The 26,478-nt window shown below is 39.9% G+C and overlaps 1 protein-coding gene across 2 annotated transcripts in view; it reads right to left on the bottom strand.

The window, feature by feature from the left end:
* Window positions 1-1,379: 1,379 nt before the first annotated feature.
* Window positions 1,380-26,478, bottom strand: part of CPE (carboxypeptidase E) — a 65,257-nt gene continuing 40,158 nt past the window's right edge. Inside the window, exons 2-9 of one of the 2 annotated variants that reach the window (XM_083755819.1) lie at window positions 20,362-20,558; window positions 17,741-17,908; window positions 15,793-15,914; window positions 10,586-10,764; window positions 7,418-7,557; window positions 4,818-4,917; window positions 2,573-2,691; window positions 1,380-2,141 (exon numbers count right to left, since the gene is read on the bottom strand). In XM_083755819.1, the coding sequence (XP_083611945.1) occupies window positions 2,043-2,141; window positions 2,573-2,691; window positions 4,818-4,917; window positions 7,418-7,557; window positions 10,586-10,764; window positions 15,793-15,914; window positions 17,741-17,908; window positions 20,362-20,558 (1,124 nt within the window). In that variant the 3' untranslated portion in view covers window positions 1,380-2,042. Of the gene's footprint in view, window positions 2,142-2,572; window positions 2,692-4,817; window positions 4,918-7,417; window positions 7,558-10,585; window positions 10,769-15,792; window positions 15,915-17,740; window positions 17,909-20,361; window positions 20,559-26,478 lie in introns of both variants that reach the window. The other variant, XM_083755818.1, reaches the window with a different exon arrangement.

A 26,478-nucleotide genomic window follows, 5' to 3' on the forward strand; every position in this document is an offset into this window, starting at 1 on the left:
GGACAATGACTCACAGTGGCCCTCCAGGTTCACAGGAAGAGGTCACCTTGCTAGGTGATATACTATAACAGGAGGCGACAGGGAATGAAATTGGAACCCACTCCATGGAAAGAAAGTTGTTTAGCATTGAGTTATTGCCTCTTTGTCTCCATGGATTCTCATAGCAAAGACGTCTGCCATTTAAAAATCTTTTGGTGCAGTTAGTACCAAAGGAAAACCAAAGAGACAATTTATAAGACATTTATGTTTCATTACTTCAACATGAAAAGAATATATTATATACACATGTTATAAGTTAGACTAGAAACCCATTTTGAGGTTCAGCAGGATGTAACATCTGCACTAGCATTAGACACAGAGTCTACTATACAGCTGCATGACAGGAGTATGGCTGCATTTTCTGGCTTTGCTTCAAAATGGGGAAATTAGTAGAGTTAAGTACAATGACTAACGAGCTTCAAATTCATAGCGTCTTCATTACCACTCACCAGGTGTCAGGATCTTTTGCAATAAATGTCAGAATAATTTCTCCAGCTGTGTTTGAGCACAATATGCTTATCTTCATGATTAAAATGTATTTGCATTTATTGTTTCTCATATTTGGGTTGTTTTATAGTGAGTTATATACAAACTAGTGGGATATGTTGATAGAGTTCTAGAGGCACATTGTTAGGGAAACAAAATGATTGCTTGATCCCACACAGCATGTTTCTTTGTTGTAGTATAGTTCTTAAATATTAATTGAAGTTCTGCAAGTTCATTGTTGTCTCTTCAGCCAGATAGAGGTTTTCAAGGATTTGAAGTATGGTCCAATGTATAGCCCAATGTTCCTCATTAACAATGCCATTTGTTTCACTAAGAGCACTTCAGATGTCACTGATGACCAGCAACAGGAGTGATATACTGGGAAGTGCAGCACAGAAACCATCATGGCTGCTTTGCTTGCTGTTGCAGATACTGACCTACCAGTCTGTTATGGCAAGTTGTTGGTTTTGTGTTATATCTCGATCTGGCTTCTTTTGTGAACCAGCACTGATCAAAACAGGGATTGCTCCCCTGAACTGCAAGCGTTGACCTGCAAAATACTGATCATCTGCAAACTCATTTGAGTAGACACATGCTTATGAGAAGCATGTCCCACTAAACTTGGTGCTTTTGAGTAAATTTGTTTGGGGTTGGGCTTTTAGGAGCACATGCCACGCACTGAATTTCCAGTCCAGTGGGTCAGGCAGCTTTTGGGTTAATATTTTGCTCTTTTTGCAAATTATACAGACATCATTTCATGCAACTCATGTCTACTTAATACACAAACAACTGCTGGCAAATGGGATAGCAGAATACACTGCAAGCAGAGAAAACAACATGCAGTCACTATAGGGTTATTCTTTATCCATCCAGAAATTTTAATCTGATTACCAAGTTACTTGGGAACATTATTGGACAGAGTAAGGGAAAAAGTTGTACTATTCCTCTTCGCTTTTAAATAAGAATGATGCAAGTTATTTCCATGTGAGTAGATGAAACCCAAGTCATTATACTTATTTTACATGGCTCTTCCACAGAGACATAAACAAACTTTAATTGTAGTAAAGCATTACTTACAACACCAAGTTTTTACTGCATACATTTGCAGTGCCATTATTTCATGAGACATTAGAAAACATCATCTGCTCACCTGCACTGCCACATATCAGCAGCAGAAGTTGCAAGTGACTGCTAATTACTATAGTGTGTTTAGTATTATTATCATCATTGTGCTTGCCCTACACATTCAGGATTTGTATTCAAGTTAGGCAGATGAGACATTCATTCAGATATTCTTTCCCTATGTTGAATATGTAGGATTGCAAACAATGGCATGAAAGTATCTAGCAATTTGTTTTTATGTAGAGCAGATTACTGATTTTTTTAAAAAAAATACTCAAAAAAACTCAAGTTAAATATTGTGAGCTACACAAAATCTAAAATATAGGGACTTTCCACAGTACAGTATACTAAGTCAACACGTAATAGATTAAAAGCTGTAAATTCAGAGCTTCCGCTTAAAAATTTAAAGTTTCTGACATCATCTTCCACCATTCCATTAACTCTTCCTTTTCTTCTTCTTTTCTTTCAGACAGAGATTCCAGGTCAAAATCAACCTAGGCATGAGAAAAATAATAAAATAAAAAACAAGATTTTTTTTATGCACATTGGACTTTTTAATTGAAGTAACATCCTGAAATTTAGGACCTCAGAAACCTCAGAAATGGCTTTCATGGTAGGGGCTGCAGTCTTATGCCTGTTAACTTGAAAGCAAACTTCCCTGAACACAGGGGATCTTACTTCTGAAGAAACATAAAGATGCTTTCTCCGATTTAAGAGGAATGGCGGGGTATAAATTGAATAAATAATAACACATCAAATGTTCACCTTCTATGCTCCCACACCAGGAATGTTAAAAGGCCCTGAATATTACACAGAGAGCCTATGAGGTTACCTTGTGGGCATCATATTATTGCACAATATACATCTAACCAATATGAAGTCACTGGCATGCAATACAAGGCTACACCAACCAGGCAGTACTTACCCTTATGGCAGGACTGAAGGGAACAGCCACTTTTTTAGTTATTGCTAGATAACCTGGTGCAGAGCCAGTCACTTTATAGTTTCCAGGTACGAGCAATCTCCAGTAATCACCATCCTTAGCTGTGGAAAAAGCAGAAATATTCTAAAACCAGCAGGGGCAACCTTTAGATATGCAGGGTCTACTTTGGTTTCTTTACTGCTTGTCAGGGACAGGGCTTCCCAGAGCAACAATGAGAGGAACAGAGAGTCAGTGGAGGAAGAAGTAGTTTTGCTTCCTTCTCAGCAGTTTGAAACTAGTCACCAGCAACCACCTTCCTCCTCAGCAGGAGAAGAAGAGATAAATTCTCATGAAAGCGAAAGGAGGCTGGAGAGAGGCCAAGTCACTGATAAGCAGTCTCTGACAATATCACAGGGTGGGGGTGGGGAATGATTCGTCAGAGGAAGAGGTAGGACGACAGCCAGAACCTCTCCATGCTCATAGGTTAACGAGGGTCAGGGAAAGGCGTCAATCAAGGAAGCAAAAGGTGGGGTTCTGGCGAACATCCTGTTGGCGCCAAAATTGGAGCTCAGATGCCTCAACATCTTGAAAGAGGCAGGAGCCGTGGGAGCTGTTCTGAGTTTGACTAATAGTATATGTGGAATTGGGAGTGGTGGAGAGAGAGAATGTGATTCTATTCTTGACATGCACCCATTATATAAGACCCTGCCATCACCTGTTTAAAAGTTTCCATGGTGTCAAGCAAGGCTGTGTTCTTGCCCCTATTCTATTTAATTTCTACATAAACTCCTTAGTCAGAAAGATGGAGGATGCAAGTACTCATCCCCCAAACCTAAATAATATACCAATCCCAGTCCTTTTGTACGCAGATGATGCGGCACTTATTTCCTTCTCTTGTGTGGGTCTAAGAAAACTTTTACGAGCTCTTACAGAGTATTGCGAAGCTGAACACCTAATAATAAATTACACTAAATCAAAAATTATGGTGTTCTCCAAGAGAAAACTCCGACATAAATGGAAAATTAATAACCAACCTATTGAGCAAGTAACATCCTTTAGATATCTTGGAATAATCTTTGATGAGAAGGGATCCTGGTGCCATCAGATTAAGAATTCCATTGCAAATGCGCAAAGATCCTCCAGAGCTATCATAAGATTCTTCTATAGAAAAGGAGGTCAATATGTTCCTGCTGCCTCCCAGGTCTTTGTCGCAAAAATACTTCCACAACTGATGTATGGCACCCAGATATTTAATTGTCAAAAACTCAAGTCCCTGGAATCTGTACAAACTAAATTTTACCGCTCCCTACTAGGGTTACCTACCTGTGTTTCCAACACAGCCATTAGGCTGGAGGTAGGTCAACTCCCTATCAATGCCAGGATATGGATCTTGAAGATTCACTTCTGGCTAAAACTCATATTTTTCCCAGTGGGAGTGGCTCCATTGACTCTATTAGACCCGTTCCAGTCTAAATGGAGATTGTTGCTCTATGAAAAATTGAAGGGCCTGGGGCTTTCCCCACAAGAACTTATAGCCTCAGGTTTTGAAAAGGCTAAAAGGATGGTGAGCCAGCGAATAGGAGATGTAGAGCTCCAGGACCATATGAGCAAGATAGATAAATATCCAGCCATCCAAGATTATGGAAAAGGGTTCAATCTAACACCATATTTGCTGGATTTACAAATCGCAAAATACAGGCGGGCGTTTACCCTTACCAGATTTGATGTACTGCCATCTGCCTTACTAAAGGGCAGATACGTGGGCAAACCCTATGCTGAACGAGTCTGCCCATGTGGTCTGAAAGAGGTGGAAACGGTTTCACATGTGTTGCTACACTGCGACCTCTATGGGGATATCAGGTCACTGTTTATTTCCCCTATCGTTCAGAAATTTCCAGGTCGATCTGAATCTCAGCGGCTGAAAATCCTACTAGGAGATAAAAACCCAGAAGTAACACTGAAAGTGGCCAAATTTTCTGCGGCTGCAATCAAGCGGAGGGCATTAGCTGTAAAAAAGTAAAAGACTTGACCCCTGGACAAGCCCCCTCATTTTTTAAGTTTATACATACATTGTAGTGCGTGTGTGTGTGTGTGTGTGTGTGTGTGTGCATATGTGTATTGCTTTTATGTATAATTTTACAATTTTTAATTGACACCATTACTCCCCTTGTAAATTATCGTTGTTGTTTTTTCTGGTCTATGACCGTAATAAATTAATTCATTCATTCATTCATATGACATAACTTACCTGAAGTAATATCATGGTTTAGTCCCTCTACAGAAATGGTGGCATTAGCAATGGGATTGCCCTGAAGATCTCTAACAAATCCTTTCACCCCACGATGGATCTGAAAAAAATATTTCTTTGTTATCAGTAGTCTGTATTTTCTTATGTGCTCTCTGTTAAATAATCTTTTGAGCCCTGTGAGGTAGGCCAATATTGCCCTCATGTTAAATATGGTGCATTCAGTCAGAGACACCCCTTCAAAACTGCAGGTTGATACTCCGGCTTGTTCCAAAGTGGTTAATCCTTGTTTTATGGTTTGGACAAATCAGGAAACTATGGTTAAATAGAGACGTCTGAGTGAAGTGGCTGTATGTGCGAGCAAAAGGGTCATTCATAGTTTGGCTTACTCAATTAAGCTGAGATATGGTTATCTGAATGCAGCCAGTGGCTTGACTAAGCCCATTTGGTGCATTAATGGCTGGGCTTTTAACCAGGGGCTTCCAAGCAAAAGAGTGCAGAACTTTGAGTCCAGGCATGACATGTCTTATGTTGGGACACCTTCTCCACTAGCTGGAAGTTCATAAACTCCAGAAACACAGAAGGTAACATTGCAGCAGCAAAACAAAATAAAAACATATTCTCTACATAAGGCTGTTCTAGTTTGCAGAATCTTTGCAGATGATTCTATGTGAAACAGTAAGTGCCTAACAGTTAACAAAGTTATCTTGTAGTAAAGGGCGAAAGCCTGCAATGCCCTCTGTATACATTTTACAAAGAATTAAATAGGCATGACTGAATGAGTCAGTCCCTGGGAATATTTTATTTGGCAAACTGGGCATTTCCTCCCTAGAAAAACTAGTTTTAAATGTGTTTTTATTCGTCTCTAGTTTTATTAGTAAACTACACTGAGTGCATCATAGTACCAGTTACAGAATTTCCTCTAGCTTGGGATTAAAGGACAAAGCGTAACAAACCAATAATTCTTGTATATGGGTTTTTTTTTCCTTGGAGAAACTATTTACGAAACAGAAGGTTTCTGGGTGCTGATTACAGTGCTGTGATTGATCTCTAATCAAATCCTGTAATATGTGATTATGATGCCAATACCAGGAAGTGTTCACCCTTGCAGTTTTACAATCTATTACTTCTCATAGTTACAGCGAGTAAGCATATCCTGTTGCAAGAACAATATGAAATTTAAATTGCAATTCTTATGCAGATACTCTTGGTGAGTAAGCCTCACAGGGCAACAAGATTTGTTTCTGAGTGCACCTGCCTGGCACTGTGTTGGGGGTGCAGCTGTAGTCTAAGCCACTGATCCTCTTGGGCTTGCCGATAAGAAGGTCAGCAGTTCGAATCCCCCTGACCAGGTGAGCACCCATTGCTCTGTCCCAGCTTCTGCCAACCTGGCAGTTCAAAAGCACACCAGTGCAAGTAGATAAATAGGTACCACTGTGGCAGAAAAGTAAACGGTGTTTCCATGCACTCTGGCTTCCGTCATAGTGTTCCATGGTGCCAGAAGCAGTTAAGTCATGCTGGCCACATGACCTGGAAAGCTATCTATGGACAAACACTGGCTCCCTTGGCCTGAAGCGAGATGAGCACTGCAACCCCATAGTCGCCTTTGACTGGACTTAACCATCCAGGGGTCCTCTACCTTTTTACCTTACTGTGTTGTTAGTCTGTATAGACCGCATCTAAGTAGTATGCAGAGTAGACCCTAAGGCAATTAATTTAAATGAGACTACTCTGACTTGGTCAGATGCCACCCTGTATACTTTTCCCACCACAGTGAGATGACCATACTTGGGAAGAGTACAAGTAACAACCATTAGGCACTTTTTAGAAATAATAGCAGATATTCTGAGGGATCTGATGCATTAGACCTGGTCAGGCATTCAGATTCCTCATGCAACAAGGCCAAAGCTCTAGCTTCACCCCACTTCCCTCCACAAAGCAGAGGAAAAGCTACTGAAGTAGGTAAACTTTTGAACTCGTGTAAGCTCCCATACAATTTGGAGTCCAGATCTCCCAAGGACTCTCACTGCCTGGGGGAGGATACATGAGTTTAGCAGACTCCCCAATTCAGATACCTGTCTCTAACTTATGGAAGAGCATGTACACTCATTCCCTCTCTTGCTATTGCAGTTGTGTGATGGATTAGAATGCCTGAATGGGCTTTTTGTGTGACCTGTAATACAGTGCTGGTGATTCAGAAAACTAGTGCTCTCAGCTAAAAGTTACCAACTTTTAATAAATCTTTTGTAAACAGGACTGACATTTCAGTGCAAGAACACATTCTATTCTCAAATCCCCAAGCAGGGGCAGAATTTATGCAATTGTTTCTGAGAGAAAACCATTATCACATGGTAATCTTTCCTCGCCATTCTACTGTGGTTAAGCTTTCATGTAAAAAGGTAGCCTCGTGTGGTTAGGTTCATAATCATGTTCTGAAGTGGTTTGAACATAGATCAACATGTGATTAAATCCCCAGTCTGAGCATATGGAGTGCAACTAAGCAGAAGACTGTTTAACTATTGATGAACAACTGGACATAACTAATCTGGGGTTGGTTCCTGCCCCACTCATGCCACGACTTGTCCTTCCTACTTCTCTTTTACCTGCTCAATATAATTGATAAGTGAATTCTTGTTGTCCTCCCAGTAACTCTTCAGTGTTTCCTCTGGAGGGAATTTTTCACAGCTAAGCTCCACAGTGATTTCAAAACAATTGCTGCTGAGGTAGTTGAAGTCCTGCATGCCTGCATTATAAGCATACAGACAGGTTGACATTTGGACAAGCATTGAGTTCTATGCAATGAAAACAGGACGTTAAAGATGTCTCTGTGTAATCTCGAAAGCAAGTCTCCAGCCCTGTGTTTTTAAAAGTCTCACACATATATTTCAGAGTTGTTTGTGGTTTTGTTCAATTTTAAGAATGGTTTTCTCCATGGCATCAAAATTTTCAGAAATATTGTCCTCTCAAATTAATGTAAATTAGCCAAAGGCCACCCAGAGATAAGCAGATGTATAATGTAGGAGAATCAGAGCTAATGTTTATTTCTTATTTGCTTGAAGTATTCACGCTGCCCTTCAGTATATAAAACTCCCTGGGCAGCTAACAATTCACTCAATATGTGATTCTTGAACTCAAGTCAGATACATAATGTGCCGAAATGGCTAACTTCGTGCAATGAATATCTTGGCAGTCACAGCTCTGTGTAATGATTGTATGAAGCCTAATATTGCATCTGGTGTGTATATTCCACTGAGATACATTTGGCTCGAAAAGTTCTATTTTCGGAAGCCAAAAAAACAGTTTCCAGGTATAGTTCAATTAATTCCAGATGAACAAGGAAACATATTATTATGTGTACAATAAAACATGCAAATGACAGATAGTGGCACAGCCAATGAAGCTTCAAGAAATAATTTGAAACAGGGGTTTCTTCCTAATCCTGAAATTCACCAAAAAGAAAAACCAAAGGCAATGTACCAGTGCTAATGATGTGGAGGAGACTTTAAAATGTTGGAGCCAATGTTAAAATGTGTGTCGACAGTACACATTACCAGCTGCACATGTTTAAGACATTATGAACCAATCAAAGACATATGCTCACCAATAAAAAAGGAAGGAAGAAGTGGGGTGATGAATGAATGAGTGAGTGAGTGAGTGAGTGAGTGAGTGAATGAATAGGAGCAGGATTCTGTATATGCATCTCCTTCTGGATCAAGAACTAAATATACAGAATGTTCTAATGCCAACATAGTTGGAATGCCCTACATAGAGCTCACCATAATCAGCAGTGATCACCTGAATGGTGAGGTGCAGACCTGAATGTAGGTTCTCTCTCTCATCAGGGTTGAGAACAGGAGACAAACGAAAGTAAGCCTGAGTTTAGGGGACGGGGCTTCCTTGAAAAGATTGTCAGTAATGTCCAACTTGACAACCGTGCATTCAAGTCTCCAGATTTTGGCTACATTTTGTTTTTCATATATACCAAATATTTTAAATGTGGCAACTAAATACTCTGTGACACTAGAAGATTGATATCTCCAGCAAACTCTAGGCAGTGTACCAGAAGGTTATTTTCACAATAAAGACTGTTAAACACTGTTATTGGGTTGTTGTTTTTATTTTGATTATATATATTGTGGTTTTTATGTTGATCTTATCTGTGAACCGCCCTGAAACCTCCGGGAAAATAAAATAAAATAAAATAATAAATCAACAGTGCTCCATTTAAAAAACAAATAAAGCTTAAGAAAAATGTGATATTGATGCAATTCACTGTAAATACATTTTGCATAAATGTTAAGATGAATGTGCAATGCAAATGACAGTGAAATCCTAACCATGCCTACTCAGAATTAAGGCTTATTGTATTCAGTGGGACTTACTCTCAGGTAAGTAGGGTTAGGATTACAGCCTTAGACCTTGAGGGTGGTATTCTAGACTAGTCCTACTTAGAGTAGACCCACTGATGGACATGACCAACTTAGCGTCATTGCTTTTACTGAGTCTACTCTGAGTGGGACTTAGTTGACTACAACTCCACATTTTTAAGTCGGCCCTACATTACAAAAGTCTGCTAATTTCATAATGTGTCACAGCATTGCATGCAGGACATGTAATGCAGGACTATACAAAGCCTCCATTTGCTATAGTAAAACCTATGCCACGAATGTTTGTTGTGTGCCCAACAATAATAATTTAATTAAAATGAGTAACAGCTGCAAGAGTTGCAGACTAGGCTAACAGCTTAAAAGCAAAGGCCACAGTCCCGCAGCCTGTAAAGTTGCTTTGCTCCTATTGACTTCAATAGGACTTAAGCAGCTAATGTACAGGAATATATCCATCAGCATTGAAAATGCAGTCTGGCTGCAGGAAAAGGTAATCTTCTTGCTGGTGCTATTTCTGTGCAGGAGAATCAGATTAGAGTCCCTTAATCCTGCACTTTGGGAGCCCTTTTAGGAATACAGAATAGCAATGCTCATGGGTGCTTAAAAGCAGAGGAAAACCCTCCAATGTCTGGCTATTATGTGTCTTGGGGAAAATTGACTGTTTCACTCATATTCATCTATACATGCAAGGTGACCAGGTACTTCTATGTCTTCAATAGTTTATTCAACAGGTGCAAGCAGTGCTGAGAAAAGTTGCTCTTCTTGAAATTTGTCATTCTGCTTAACTATTTTCAAGGCACAGGAAGGCCTGTCCTTCTTTGTACCTTGTTATCCTGTACAACTGAACAAAGAAGCTTTCGAGTTTTATGGTATATATGCATAGCTGTTTCCCCCCTCTCCTCTGCCTCTTACATCCTCTCTCTGGTCACATATTAAGCTTTTTGTGTGGCAGGGTTTATCCCTCCAAATTACTTGGTGGTTAGCCTCTACCATATCGGGATACTTTTGTAGTAGATACAAGAAATAGCAAGGTAGGCAACAGTCAGTATGACTGTCACTGATTGTTGTGAGTACAAATCATTTATTCCCAGAGGGCCACTTCTCTCATCACATTTGAGAGATGAGCTTTCAGAAGACACATTTATCTCTATAGAGATGTGCAAAGGTGTTGACGGAACAGTAATACATTTTGCCAAGTTAGACTTACATAAGTGAAGGCAATTTTTTTTAAAGTTGCAAGTTTTAGCTACAGTGAAGGGAACCAGCAGTTGATTTGCTGCTGAGACCCACTGTCCATTCACGTGTGTTGGTGTATGTGTATACACTATAATTGTTATTCTCTACAATAAACGAATCTCTGAAGTATCGTAACGCATTGACACAAACCTCCTGGGACACTGTACCAAGCCCCACCATTGGTTGTTCCATCTATGAAACTGCTGTCGTCATCATTCTTGCGACACGGTGGCCTATTTGGATCAGACATGGCGGGATTAAAGGATGAATAGCTTCGAGCTAAGCTTTGGAAAATAGCATCATCTGGGCAGGAGCTGTATTCATGTGCACTGCCTGAGGAAAGAAAACCAAAAACATGTAGAGGAACAGATAGACTTGGTTTTTTTCTATGTTGTTCTGTGTCTGTTGCTTCTGCCCAAAGTATTTACTATTGGGGGTGGGGGAAGTCTCATAGTAAAAAGGCTGGGTGCACTTAATTTATTTATTTAAAATCATTTTTAGACTACTTTCCATTTTTAAACAATTATCAGAGCCATTTAAAACAATAAATCTAAGTTCAATAAAAGAGCTCAGAACAATAAAACAATCATGAATACAAAAACAAAGGTAGCTAAAACTGTCCTTATTTGTATTGATTTAAATCTAGACACATTACACCTAAAAATCAGGCAGCCACGTTGCAGTTAAAATTATCGGAGCAACCGACCATAATGCTTTGAAAGTGGAATTGAGACTTAATACAACCGGTTCCTTTAGATGGAAAATGAATGACACTTTATTAAGAGATCAGGAGATTGTGAAAAAGGCCCAAAAAACTTTAAAGGACTATTTTGAGATAAATTTGAATACCACCGTGGAAAAAAGAACAATCTGGGACGCAAGTAAGGCAGTTATGAGAGGGTTTCTAATACAACAAAACACGATTAAGAAAAGGCTCTGGAATGAAAAGAAGGAGAAGATATTGGAGAAAATAAGAGAAGGAGCGAAAAAATTAAGATCTAGGCCTAAGTCGAAGGATGTGTTAAGAGAAGTGAAATTTTTCCAGGCGCAATATTCAAAATTGATAAATCAGGAGGTGGAATGGAAAATTAAACAAATGAAACAAAGATCCTTTGAATCGGCGAATAAGTGTGGGAAACTGCTAGCCTGGCAGTTGAAAAAGAGACAAAAGCTTAATACAGTTACAAATCTAGAGATTGAAGGGAGAATGGTTCAGAAACCCGAGGAAATTAGAAAGTGCTTCCAGAGGTACTTCAAAGAACTCTATTCACAAGGGCCGCAAAAAGCTTCAGAGGTGGATCAATTTCTTAAAACTAATGGATTACAAAAAATACCCCTGGAAATGAGAACAAACCTGAACTGTAACATTACACAGCAAGAAATTGAAAGTGCCATCCAAAATCTTCAACTTGGCAAGTCCCCAGGCCCTGACGGCTTAACCTCCAAATATTATAAAGTTTTAAAGGACTATTTGATACAACCTTTGATGGAGGTTTGTAACCAGATAATGGAGGGAAGGAAGGCACCGGAAACGTGGAAAGAAGCTTTCATCACATTGATACCTAAATTAGAAACTGAAAAGACTCAACTTAAGAATTACCGCCCCATTTCACTCCTAAATGTGGATTATAAAATTTTTGCCGATATTTTGGCAAGTAGACTTAAAAAAGTACTAAATGAAGTGATTCATAAGGACCAGGCTGGCTTTCTCCCTGGTAGGCATTTGTTTGATAACACAAGAAACATTATTGACATTTTGGAACTTCTACAAACAAATCTTAATACCAGAGCGGTTTTAATTTTTATTGATGCAGAGAAGGCCTTTGATAATATTTCTTGGATGTTTATGAAGAAAAATTTGGAAGGGATGGGAGTGGGGCGGGGGTTCGAAAATGGTATAGAAGCAATCTACACAGAACAAAAAGCTAAATTGATAGTAAACAATGTGGTGACAGAGGAGTTCAAAATTGAAAAAGGGACACGTCAGGGGTGCCCCCTATCCCCCCTATTGTTCATTTCAGTTCTGGAGGTGTTGCTAAACATGATTAGAAAGGACCGGTTGGTTCAGGGAATTGAGGTCGGAGTGAAACAATATAAATTGAAAGCATTTGCAGATGACTTGGTATTAACATTACAGGAACCAGTCTCCAGTACTAAAAGAGTGTTAGAATTAATTTCTGATTTTGGTCGGGTGGCGGGGTTTAAGTTAAATAAGCAAAAAACCAAGGTTTTAGCAAAAAAATTGACAGTTACAGAAACAGATGAGTTCTCTAAAGAAACGGAGTTGAATGTGGTTAAAAAAGTAAAATACCTAGGGGTGTACCTGACCTCCAAAAATTTGAATTTGTTTAAAGATAACTATGAGAAATGTTGGTCAGAAATCAAAAGAGATTTGGAAACATGGTCAAGATTGAAACTTTTTTTGTTAGGCCGAATAGCTGCTGTAAAGATGAATGTATTGCCGAAAATGTTATTTTTGTTTCAGGCCCTACAGATCGTGGACAAGGTGGAATGTTTTGGAAAGTGGCAGAAGGATATTTCTAAGTTTGTTTGGCAGGGCAAAAAGCCCCGAATAAAGTTTAAAATATTAACTGATGCGAAAGAAAGAGGGGGATTTGCCCTGCCAGACTTGAGGTTATATTATGAATCTGCAGCCTTCTGCTGGTTGAAAGATTGGATTTTATTGGAGAACACTGACGTCCTAGATCTGGAAGGGTTTGACAATGCGTTTGGGTGGCATGCATATTTGTGGTATGACAAGGTTAAAGTGCACAAATTGTTTAAAAACCATATTGTCAGAAGAGCAATTTGGAGGGTCTGGATAAAATATAAAGACTTATTGGAGAGTAAAACTCCGAGGTGGCTCTCACCGGTGGAGGCCAAGGCACGTAAGAGACTTAACATGGAGGCCCATTGGCCTAAATATTGGGAAATAATTGAAAAAATTCGAGACAATTGGAGGTTGCTAAGCTTGGAGAAATTGAAAACTAAGGTACGAGACTGGCTGCACTATGCGCAAATTCAAGAGGTATTTAAAATAGATAAAAAAGTTGGATTCCAGGTGGAAAAATCGAAACTAGAGACTGAATTGTTAGAGCCAAAAAGTAAGCTACTTTCGAGAATGTATAACTTGCTGCTTAAGTGGAATACACAGGATGAGACAGTCAAATCCGCTATGATAAAATGGGCTCAGGATGTGGGGCATAACATTATGTTTGTAGACTGGGAAAGGTTATGGAACACCGGTTTGAAATTTACGGCATGCACTGCCTTGAAGGAAAATATTATGAAAATGGTATACCGGTGGTACATGACCCCAGTCAAGCTAGCTAAGATATACCATCTGTCTGACAACAAATGTTGGAAATGTGGAGAGGCGGAAGGGACATTCTTTCATCTCTGGTGGACCTGCCCGAAAGTGAAGGCCTTCTGGGAAATGATCCATAATGAACTAAAAAAGGTACTGAGATTTACCTTACCTAAGAAACCAGAGGCCTTCCTTCTGGGCATGGTGGACCAGAGAGTGCTTAAAAAGGACAGAACCTTTTTTATGTATGCTACCACAGCAGCAAGGATTCTGATCGCAAAATATTGGAAGACACAAGATTTACCCACGCTGGAGGAATGGCAATCGCAGTTGATGGACTATATGGAATTGGCTGAAATGACTGGCAGAATTCGAGACGTGGGGGAAGAAACAATTGAGGAGGACTGGGAAAAGTTTAAGGACTATTTGAAAAAACACTATAAGCTGTATGAATGTTAAAAAATGCACCTTTCAGGAAACTCTAGCTTCAGCAAATGTAAGTTAATGAAATGAAAATTAAGACACAAGAATTTAGAGGTAAAATAATGAAACAACTTTATTGTGTTTAATACAAAGCATATAAGAATTGGGTTACAGTAAAATTGAAATTAGGGAACATGATAAAATGGAAGTTACAATAAGTTTTGAAATAAGTTAACAAATTGCTGATGCTTTATAAGACAGGGAATGCAGGGTTCGGAGGATGTGGGGAAGTCCTATAGATTGGATGGAAAAAGAATATGGAAATTTGTTATTCTTCTACTCTATTTTCTTATAACCACTCTTTATTCTTTTTTCTGTATTTCTGTATTTCTAAAAAGCAATAAAAAATATTTAAAAAAAAAAATTATCTGAGCAAGAATAATGCATTTTAATCTGCAAATATTTCTTAAGAAAAATAAAATACGGTGAGATCAACTACCCGATGCTCACCAAAGAGAAATAAGTTAGTTGTCATTTCCACAACTTTTATTTTAATTTTAGGATTTGTAATTGATGCACAATGGCATGGATCAGTTGGTCACAATGTAGTCTTCATACTGTGGATGTCGTTTCAAGTTACAGGGCAAAAGCAGAGTGCATTCGTCTCACATATGTCATTTAGCCACCAACATTTAGGGACACATTTACACATTTACATTTTATAAAGATTACATATGAGATATTTTAAAGTATACTTAAGATGTAGGGTGTGAATGTGATATATCTGTAGATATATGCACCAGAGAACAAGCATTGGCTGAGGCTCCCTATTAATTATAGATCTAGAAACAAAGCAAGATTTTCTGAAACAATGCCTGTGGTAACAGAAAGTTTAAAGGGTGACTATTAAAAGACCTGATTTGGCCATAATGATAAACTATGATTTTTTTTGCATGAGCCTCTCGCTTGTGCACTCCTCCCCTCTTTCCCCCAGCGTGGCCAAGATAAGAATTAACCATAGTTTAGCATTATGTCTAAACTCTCACCTGTGGTTAATGTTGAAACAAGCCAGTTTTATAAACCATAGTTTGAAACTGGCTCATTTTAGTAAGCGACCATGCCCTTGCAGGGTGCTGAATGAGGCCACCTTTCCTCCACTGCTGACTTCTGGTGTCTACAGTAATTCTAAACCAGGGGTCAACAAACTTTTTCAGCAGGGGGCTGACCTGGTGGAGGGGCTGGACCATATTTTGGAGGCAGGAAATAAATGAATTCCTATGCCCCACAAATAACCCAGAGATGCATATTAAATAAAAGCACACATTCTACTCATGTAAAAACATGCTGATTCCCGGACCGTTCATGGGCCAGATTTAGAAGGTGATTGGGCTGGATTCGGCCCCTGGGCCTTAGGTTGCCTACCCCTGTTCTATACCTTACTCTCTTACACTGTAGCAGTGGTCAGTAATTCTATCAGCTGCCAGTGGCATGCAGAAATACTGTAACTTTCTGAAGACATTACATACTGCCACAGAATTATGGAAACTGAACTTTCTACAGCTCCAAAATGAAGGCACATTTCACACACCTTTGAAATGAACAGATTACACATTCAGGCATATTGTACATACCAGTTCGAGTCTCATCATAAGGGTAGTTTGCTACAAGGTCCCCACCATGGAGGTTGGCAGACAGCACAAAGGGGATATCCATAATCCAGTGAATCACACTTTTTGTTTCAGGCGCAAGCTATTGAAGAAGAAACATGTATTATTCACCAGCACTTCAAAGCCAGTAAATAGGTTAATACTGTATAAGAAGCGCTATCACATAAGCTTTATTTAGAGTCCTGTGAAATTCCATGACTTCTGAAAATTGAATTAGAATTACATTATATCTTCAGGATGTACCAATAAAAGGTCTGATGTATGATTACAACACACAAGTTTACTAATAGGTGCATTACACAAGTTGAGTGTAGTAAAAGGTAAAGGTAAAGGGACCCCTGACCATTAGGTCCAGTCGTGACCGACTCGGGTTGCTGTGCTCATATCGCTTTATTGGCTGAGGGAGCTGGCGTACAGCTTCTGGGTCATGTGGCCAACATGACTAAGCCGCTTCTGGTGAACCAAAGCAGCGCACGGAAATGCCGTTTACCTTCCCACCGGAGTGGTACCTATTTATCTACTTGCACTTTGACGTGTTTTCAAACTGCTAGGTTGGCAGCAGCAGGGACTGAGCAATGGGAGCTCACCCTGTCGCGGGGATTCGAACCGTAGACCTTGCGATCGGCAAGCCCTAGGCTCTGTGGTTTAACCCACAGCGCCACCCACGTCCCAGCTGAATGTAGACTTAGGCCTAAACGCAACACATTAATGGGCTTCAGCCATCTTAACTCTCTGTTGGATTTAGGCCTCAGAGTCACACAATATGTGTATGTGAAGAAGCCCACAGAGGTCCCCTGCTGCCTTCACCCATTTCTGGCCTTGGGTCCAACTGAATATTCAGTAGAGATCTGGATCTCCAGGGAATGTCTAAGCAGCAGCAGGTTGAATTTGTAGGGGAGAAAATATGCCACTCTAGAAGCATGTCATTAGGTGGCTAGACTTTTATTCTGTCAGACCTTTAGCCTTAAGGAATTTTATGCTTGGTTATGGCCTCTTTGATATTCTTTGTTGCCTAACTTTACTGTTCTTTGTATTCTCTGTTTTTAATGTTTTATTATTGCAATCATTTTGCTGTATTTGTTTGTACCATAAGCCACTTTGAGGTCTCCCAATGGGAAAATGGCCCGTAAATACTAAAACAAATGAACAAAGAAGTGTTGAGAATACATTTGAGAGTTCTATGTGCCCTTCTGCTCTACTCTAGCAAGAAAAAAGGATGCTCTTTAAAAAGATATTCTAGCATCATGCTCTTAAAAACACTAACATGTCTTTTCCTGAAGCCCTCATCCATCCTATCTTGAATTCCTAGTTCTGATCCTGTCTGCTTGAATTTTCAGCATCCCTGGTGCAGAGAAGACCTAAAGTTGCAACCTTAAAAAATACTCCTCTGGATTTTGCACAACCTTTGGTTTTCACCTTGTTCTTGACCATATTATACATAGGTTCTGGCCATTTGTCTATATCCATCTGCAACCACATAGACAAAATGAGAGGAGTACCAAAAGGGGGGGAAAGGTCTTTGCTCTGTAGAGTAAAACTAGTCATCTGAAAGAAACATGCTATGGAAATCTAGAAAGGTTTGTCATGTGCTGAAATATTTGAATCAATACAACTTTCTGTCCTAATTCTGCTTTATTTATTAAATTTTCAAACACCCGTGGATTGATTCTTTTTTTAATGCCTGGGTGGATCTACACACAGGAAAGAAACCGCTATAAATAAGTCAGAAATTAAATCACTATAGAAAGGTTTTTGTTCTATCTGGCTCCATCTGGTGTTGCATGTTTATAACGCATTCAAATCACTGTATTTTGATTAATGTAGCTGAGTCCCCTGACTGGAAGGGCACACAGAACTCTCTGAACAGATGACAGTCTATAACGCTGATGGTAAACTACAATTATTTACCTTTGGGTTCTGATCCACAGCTTTCTTCAGGCTTTTCAGTAAGTGATTATTTGGACCTCCTTCTTTCTCATGGACATAAACTATTCTATCCAGGTCAGGGAAATTTCGGTTTAGGTCTATTCCCTGGGCATTACTTCGGCCAACAAACCAGTCTTTCAGTTCACCAGGCTAAAAAGAAGAAGTAATCAAGAGGGATTATTAGAAAATAGCACCGATGCTATCATTTAATAGTATAACATAGTTTCCATGAGAAATGGCCCATTTAGCTCATCACTGTGTTGTCTGGTGGTGACTTGAAAGATTCTCAGAAAAATTCAAAAGCATGGCATTCTGGAAACATTTGCCAGTATCTGCATCTAGTCCTCAGAAGCATACCGATTCTCATGGCTGATTTAACATATGTATATTCTTCACTTGATGACTGACACTCACTGTCTCCATTGACAGAATTGTGTTTGAGTTGATACGCAAGTTCTGTGGTGCTTAGCCACAGTGAATTAACCGAAACTAAACAAAAAATATAGCTAACTAGCAGCCTCATACCTGACACTGCTTAGGAATTATATATATATATATATATATATATATATATTTGCTTTCGTAGATTTTCATATATATTTTCATATATATAAATCACTGCAGTTTTGAAAAGAGTGATTAAAATCAGTGCAGTTTTGAAATGTTCCACCAGTCATCACCAGTCAAAAGGGTGTCTAACGGTATCCAGAGAGAAAGAGAAACTGCTACTTAATCTCAGGAACCATCATACAAAATTTGGTTATGATATCTTAAGGTGTCCAAACGTACAGTGACACATTTCCAAAATACATAGTAGATATTGAAAATTACATGGCTTAAAAAAATGAGTAGACATTCTAATATCCACTTCCTCACAGCTGTATAAAATTAGGAGTCCTTGAAATTTAGAAATAATAGTTCAATGTGAGATAAATGCACACATCTACTATGTATTGATCAAAGTATTAGTAGCAATGTTGGTTCTTGGAATAAGACATGCAGGACAAATATGATAAAGAAAAGCTTTCCTTTGGGCCAATTTGTGTTTAAATGCAAGGTGTTCATGAGAAAATGTAACATGGAGCCACCAGAGGGTGCTCCCACACTGAACATCCCTAATCTATAATTTATTGGTGTTTTAAGGCAACCATTACTCACTTATCAGCAAGTAACTTTGGAATAGCTCTAACTGCATGTACAATGTATCTGAAATTGAAAGAAGCTAGGTGAAATCTGCAAAATGCTCCATGTAGGATGCCAGTGAGAGGAAGTGAGATAGCACCAGGCATGGATGACAACGATGAATGCCTATTTACAAACATTATGTAAGCTAAGCCACTTAGAGATTTTATTAAACACTGGCCTGCGAGCGCTCCAATTGGAGAACAGCCTATACCAAAGGTATCATGGACTTTGAAGACGCTCAAACTCAGAACAAAAGGGAGAAATGTACTAAGAGGAAGGCACGTTTGGCAAACACTCACCGTAATCAACTCCCGCCCGGAAACCTATATCCCCACTGTGAAAGGACATGTGGATCCAGAATTGGCCTCCACAGTCACTTACAGCCTCACTGTTAAAACCGTGTTTATGGAAGACTATCTTACTCAGCTACAAGTAATTGCCAAAATAGAAGAAAATGTAACCCACTTAGAGATTGGTATGTTTTTTAATAAACAAATGTTTGTGGCATTGTAGCCACTAAGGAACAGTGTCATGTAAGTGGCCTTTCACCCATGACACACACAGAATAATCCAAGTGTATATGTTATGGTTACACTGCTAAAGCTAGAAGGCCATTGGGGTGGTCACTGTCAAGGTGGGAAACAAGCCTTCTTCTTACATCCCAATCTACACATTCAATAAATGTGTGGATTAGATCAGGAGACAATCCACTGGCCCTGGCCCCAATTTCTGCAGGCTGGGAGGAATGTACAAAAATGACTTTGCATATGTACAACTGCACATGCTGTTCTGGGTCTGTACTCATGATCGGGAACCTTAACCACACCATATTGCCTCAGGCAGTGAAGCTAGAACATAGCCTATGTGGCTAGTAGCAATGGACAACCTCACCCTACATGAATTTGTCTAATCAATAATAATAATAATAATGATAATAATTTTATTTATGCCCTGCCAATCTGGCTGGGCAGCTTCCAACAAAATATTAAAAACTTCCTTAAACAGGGCTGCCTTAGAAGATGTCTTCTAAAAGTCATATAGTTGTTTATTCCTTGACATCTGATGGGAGGGCATTCCACAGGGCAGGCGTCACTATCAAGAAAGCTGCCTAGTTCCCTGTAACTTGGCTTCTTGCAGTGAGGGAACCGCCAGAAGGCCCTTAGAGCTGGACCTCAGTGTCTGGGCTGAACAATGGGGGTGGAGACGCTCCTTCAGGCATACTGGGCCAAAGCCATGTTGGTGGCCATCACTCCATCCTGTATCTCATCCACAAGGACATAATATAAATGATGATTTTAGCCACCACTGTAAGGTCCTCATTTCAAATCTGCTTCACTGAGCAACAATACCACTGGTAATGCATTTGACAAATTCTATTAATGCAAATATTTGCTTATGTGGCTACTGTTTGCATATACCTGTGACGCTGCCTTCTCAAAGCCATCTGGATTCAGCGACGGCATGATGTGGATACGTGTGCTGTGAATCAAGTTGATGATAGTCTCATTGCCCTTCTGATATTCATTGCAGAGGTACTGAGCTAAGAAGATGAGGAGCTCCCTTCCCACGGCTTCGTTTCCATGCATGTTGCCAACGTATTTGAATTCTGGCTCCCCTAAAACACAAAGAAAAATGTGGTGTTGGGCATATACACATAACAATAATCAAAATGAATAATGTACGCATCAGATCACACGCGGAGAGCGATCATACAATCATATAAATAAAATCACCCAGATCCTAGTTTGCTTCTCAATTCAGGGGGTGATTTCTATCACCTCCCCCCTACATCTAAGGCTCCCCTTCTTGTATTCATATAAGGAAAGTCAGGACTCAAGTTAATGTGCACCAGATCATGACAACCTAGGATCCAAGCCAACATGTATCAGATCACACTAATGGGCTAAAGTCCTGTACAGTGTAACAAGGAGTGGTGTCCAACTGAAATAATAATGCAAGCATGTGTAATTGCATTCTGCATTATTGTTGTTGTCATATTTTATTTTCTAAGATTCCAATTCAGACTTTTTATTTTTAAAAATGCAGTTATTTGGGAAAGTGCTTGCCTTTGTCTAGAGTAACAGAATTTCCAGTGAATTCTGCAAAACTGGCATGTATGCTATACACTCGTAACTTGGAAGTTGAACAGAATCCGTTCTGGAAGTCCATTCGACTTCCAAAACATTCAGAAACCAAACTGCAGCTTCTGATTGGCTGCAGGAAGCTCCTGCAGCCAATCAGAAGCTGCAGAAGCCCTGTCAGACGTTTGGGTTCCAAAGAACATTCACAAACTGGAACACTCACTTCCGGGTTTGCGGCGTTCAGGAGTCAAAACGTTTGAGTACCAAGGCGTTCAGGATCCAAGGTATGACTGTACTTCAAAATGACTCACCTGGTGGGGTGGGATATGCAATGCTAGCTTCCCAGAGACATATCTGGCATTTACTGGGAGGGAGAAGGGTGAGGTGGCACCAGGGTTGGGGCTCTGTGCCACCACTCCAGCGGAACCAATCCAGAGTCTTTGAATATATGAGAGTACAATAATTTATATACACTATACATATACATAAACAAATTGCCAATATTAACAATATTATTACATTACTTTGCTGGAGCAGCAAGCAGAGCTATTAAAACCCTATAATAGGGTCTCTTCAACATCTACAGCTGCTGCAATGCTAGTGCTGAGAAATACAATCTGAGCATCTGGTAATGCGACTTTTCTTTTAATGTCTGGCAACAAAATCATAATACAGTCTCTGATTCATATAAGCTGTTTTGTCTAATGGGCAAAAGAGTTGGATAATAACCATTTTCAATATTAAAATACGCTTCAAGATTGCACCAGAAAGTATCTTTCTAAATGTTAATTCAGACCAAGAGTCAAAATACATTAGGCATATGAGAAAAACGTAATATGAGTTACCAGTATATTTAAACAAACATGGTATGACCAGGCACTTATTGTTAAAACCTAAGTGGGGGAGCAAGATGGGCTGAGCATAACACAGCTCTGCCTGCCGGGGTATTTGGTAAGGTACCAAGCCAAGCTGGAGGGACAAGGTGAGGGGACTGTGGTAGGCCAATGAAGTTCCCTCTCCTCCTTGGAATAGAACTTGGGGGGTTGCATCTGGTGCTGGGACAAAGAGGCAGACTAGGGATGCTGTTGGTGTACCATCCACCCTGCTGCCCGACAGCCTCTCTGGATGGCTTCAACATCCATTCTGAGGATGCCTTGGGACCAGCTTGGGATTTCATAGTCTCCATTGGTGACCATTGGGACTGTCTCAGATGGTCACTCACCCGACACACAGAGCAGGACATACCCTTGATTTGATCTTTGCTCCTTGTGAGGAGGAGAGTGGTCTGGAAGTAGACAGGGTAGATATTATCCCATTGTTATGGTCCACTTTCTGGTGAAGTTTAATCTAGCATCAACTACTCCTGTCTGCAGGATTGGGGGACCAAGCTGGATGGTCTGCCATCAGAAGCTGATGGATTCTGAGGTATTTCTGATGGCTCTGGGGGGTTTTCCATTGGATAGAGCAAGTGTTCCTGCTGAAGCTCTTGCTTCACTGTGGAAATGTGAGGTGAGTTGGGCCTTCCCTGGCACCATAGAGATTGTATTGCTTCCTGGTGACAATCAAACATGCATTACATAGATGGTGTAGCTCTTAGTGAGCTGATTAATTAGCTCTTAGTGAAATGATTAATCAGAAAGTCTTCACTGGATGCATCTTAATATTTATCTCAACAATATATATACTGCTTAACACCAAGGTTTCTAAGGGCTGGTACCTGAGTATAGCCTCCCATTTTAAAATAGCTAAATAATTAACTAATAAAGATAGCTAAATATATGAAAAATATTTGTGCTGCTTTTATGTGGTCACAGTTTTAGTAAACAAGGCTTCACTTTTTTCCAAAAAAGGAGCTTTATGTTGAGATGATCAGTGTGTATTACAAAAATAATAATAATAATAATAATAATAATAATAATGCTTTTCAGTCTGTCTCTAATCCCCCCAAACCACAATAGCATGTAATGCTTTGTTTTGCCCATTTCAAATGCCTTTCCCCTTCATTCATTCATTCTATTAAGAAATGCAGTTTTCTGTGCACCAGAATAATAAATAGTAAGTTAGTTTACATTTGGAACAAGGGAAGAAAAGAATAATAGAATCATGGAAGGAACCCAAGTCCAACCTCCTTCAATGAAGAAATCTCATCTGACAAGTGCCTTAAAATATAATTTTGGTGATACAAGATCATAATCTCCATAAATTAATGTAGGAAAGTGCTATTAATCTGTCAGCTATATGTGTCTGTAATAATAGCAAGCACTTCATATCTGAAGTGTCCTGGAGTGGACCTAGTGCTATCTCATAGCCATGGGAATTGACCTCACCTCACCTTAGAAGCAACAGAAGGCTGGTAGCAACATACCTCTGATGTGTGGGTTCCCCATAACACTAGCAACCTCATAGCAGAGAAGAGCAGCCTTCCCCAACCTGGTGCCCTCCAGATGTTTTGGTCCACAATTCCCATCTTCCCTGATCATTGGGCCATGCTGTTTGGGTCTGACTGGAATTGGGAGTCCAACATCATCTGGTTGGAGAAGGCTAGAGTAGAGTAACAAATTACTTGTTTTTGATACACCCATAGGTTAGAATCTGCTTTTGAAAGCTTGGGCCTTATATTATAGAAAGCATGTTTGTGAAGGAAGAAGCATGAGAACCTTCTATAAGATTTGCCAGATTCCTGGATCTTTTAATTGTTGAAAATTATAAATGGACTCATAGAAAGTCCAAAAAATACTGGGCATGGGGGAAGATACAAGGTTACTTGTTGTCTGAATATCAGAAACAAATCCTGAACAGTTTTTCTAACAATTTTATGTAAATGGAACCTCACAGACTACAGATTAAAATTTAAGGCTTAGACTTCTTTGTGAGCAGCATTTTGTCCGAAATGTAGAATAAAATTGTACTTTCTAATGTTGTTTCTATTCTCTACTAAACATTAGGGAAAATCCAGTGTGACTTGTATGTTACTAAGCTTGGTGTTTCTGATTCTATCTATTTGCCTATCAGCTTTAAATATTAAAATATGTACACAATTTTTGCAGCCATACATTTTTTTCAAATATAACCACCATAAGAAACAGGAAATTAATTAATCTATATGTATTTGAAGTCAGAATTCTGTCATGTTTTTGCCTTCAGTTACAGTGAAATTACCCAGAAATCACTTTAAAAGACAATTTTGCAAGAAAGAAATTGAACATTCTGCTCACAGGAAAATGACAATTATGGGGAAAGTAAAGCTCTGTCTGTTTTCAAGGCATCTGGGAAACAGGTTTTTAAAGTACTATCTGCCATACAGGAAATCTGTGATTTGTGCAGTTTTAATACTGAATGTGTAGGAAGAGAAGTCATGCAGCTTGTACACAGCTTAGTTCACAGTCAAGTGAGACAGAACAGCTTCTCTTTAAGCCTAATGTAGTCTCAGCAACGTCTGCTGGGTTAAATTAGGTTTAATCAACTACGTACCTGGTTATATATTAGCATTCCATGCAACAATTTCCAGAAGCATTCAGGACAATCCCAGAGCTATTTCCACTAATATTAACTGGAGCATTACATCAGTATTTACTTTAATGGCAGCAGAAGGTGGGTTTGAGAACTGTTTTGAATTCATTCCTCAAAACCTTTGTACTATCCTGGAAGGAAATGTTCCAAGGATAAAAACACCAGGAACAAAAGAATGAAGGTGGGCTGCAAGAATCTACACAGCAAAAAAGTCACAGTCCTAGACCTCTGCCATTTGAGACAATAGACCATAGACCTTGCTTCCCTAATACTTAAGCACCTTGTTCATGTCCTTTGTCAGATAAGTGCTACAAAGTGTTGAGTTCTTCATCTGGGAACCAACACCTAAGCCATATAAGATATATTTATTTGACCTAAAAGCTGTCTAATTCACACTATTGTCTGATACATAAGTTACTGCCACCATGGAGCAGTCTTGAATTCAAATAGAGTCGTTTTCTCTACTCTTCTACCAAGGTAAAAGGTAAAGGTACCCCTGCCCGTACGGGCCAGTCTTGACAGACTCTGGGGTTGTGTGCCCATCTCACTCAAGAGGCCAGGGGCCAGCGCTGTCCGGAGACACTTCCGGGTCACGTGGCCAGCATGACAAAGCTGCATCTGGCGAGCCAGAGCCGCACACGGAAACGCCGTTTACCTTCCCGCTGGTAAGCGGTCCCTATTTATCTACTTGCACCCGGAGGTGCTTTCGAACTGCTAGGTTGGCAGGCGCTGGGACCGAGCAGCGGGAGCGCACCCCGCCGCAGGGATTCGAACCGCCGACCTTTCGATCAGCAAGTCCTAGGCGCTGAGGCTTTAACCCACAGCGCTACCTGCGTCCCTACTCTTCTACCAAACTGCTCCTTAAAAGATTTGAACTTTCCATTGGGGTTGGGGAAAAGGAGAAAACCATCTGATGAACATGATGAGCTTGAAGGCTTCCAGACCTGATACCAACAAATTTAATGGCCAAACTAGGAAGACAGAAAGTGTTAGGCTTCAGTGTCAAGGTCACTGAGGTTATAGTCTGAATGTCGCTATTGCACTTTTTTGGAACACGGTGAGTTTTCACATTGGTCTTCCCTGCCCCATTAGATCTTCCTCGACCTAAGAATTCTTTGGCTCTTTTGTTCACTTTCCTTTACTTGCTGGCTGTTACTGGAGCAGTCTTGTTAACGATGCTGCAGGGGCTCTGAAGGATTTAAGTGTTTCTGTGGAAAGCTACTCATGCCAGAACTCACTCAGTCTGTTGGAGCGGCGATCAAAGCGAGTGTTAATGCTTTCTCCCAAATAATGGGCCATAAACAGTTATCGTTTTCCCTCTTGCAATTTCTTGGCCAGTAAGTGGGGCAAATTTCATACCATATGGCTTAGCCCAAGCTTCAGAGGATTTTGAACACAGTGCACATATCTTTCCTTCCATTTTGAGGATATTGCATTTCCCATGCATTTAAAGCACATAATTTCATACTTTCCCCAGATACAGAAAGCATACTAACAGTGAACACACAGCATGGATTGGATTCACACCATTGTCACATATACTGACTGGGTCTCTTACGCAATTCAGTGACATAACCCCTCCGCCCCAATATGGTTGAGTTACTTTTGGAACTTTCCTTTGAGGACCATCTAATTCTTTGAAACTATGCATTTCACTTCTCTGACTTAGGCATTGGTTTATTTCTTTTTTTAAGGGGGTGTAAAGAATGGCATAACTCCTCTGCAACAAGCCTAGCCTCCTTATCCATTATCACATGGTATAGGGAGAGGCCATATATTCACTGCTCTTCTCTAGCTCTTCTCCTTTTGTATCACAAGACTTGGCTCAATGAGAGCTCAAGATGGAACTTCTTATCTCCAAAGATGCAGCAAACAAACCAATTTGAAAGTAGAAGTGCTCTTCCAGGAGAGAAAGGAGTATCTTTGTTCCTGCCCCTGTCATCC

This window comes from Podarcis gaigeae (genome assembly GCF_964106915.1).
Source record: "Podarcis gaigeae genome assembly, chromosome: 9".
Classification (NCBI taxonomy): Eukaryota; Metazoa; Chordata; class Lepidosauria; order Squamata; family Lacertidae; genus Podarcis; species Podarcis gaigeae.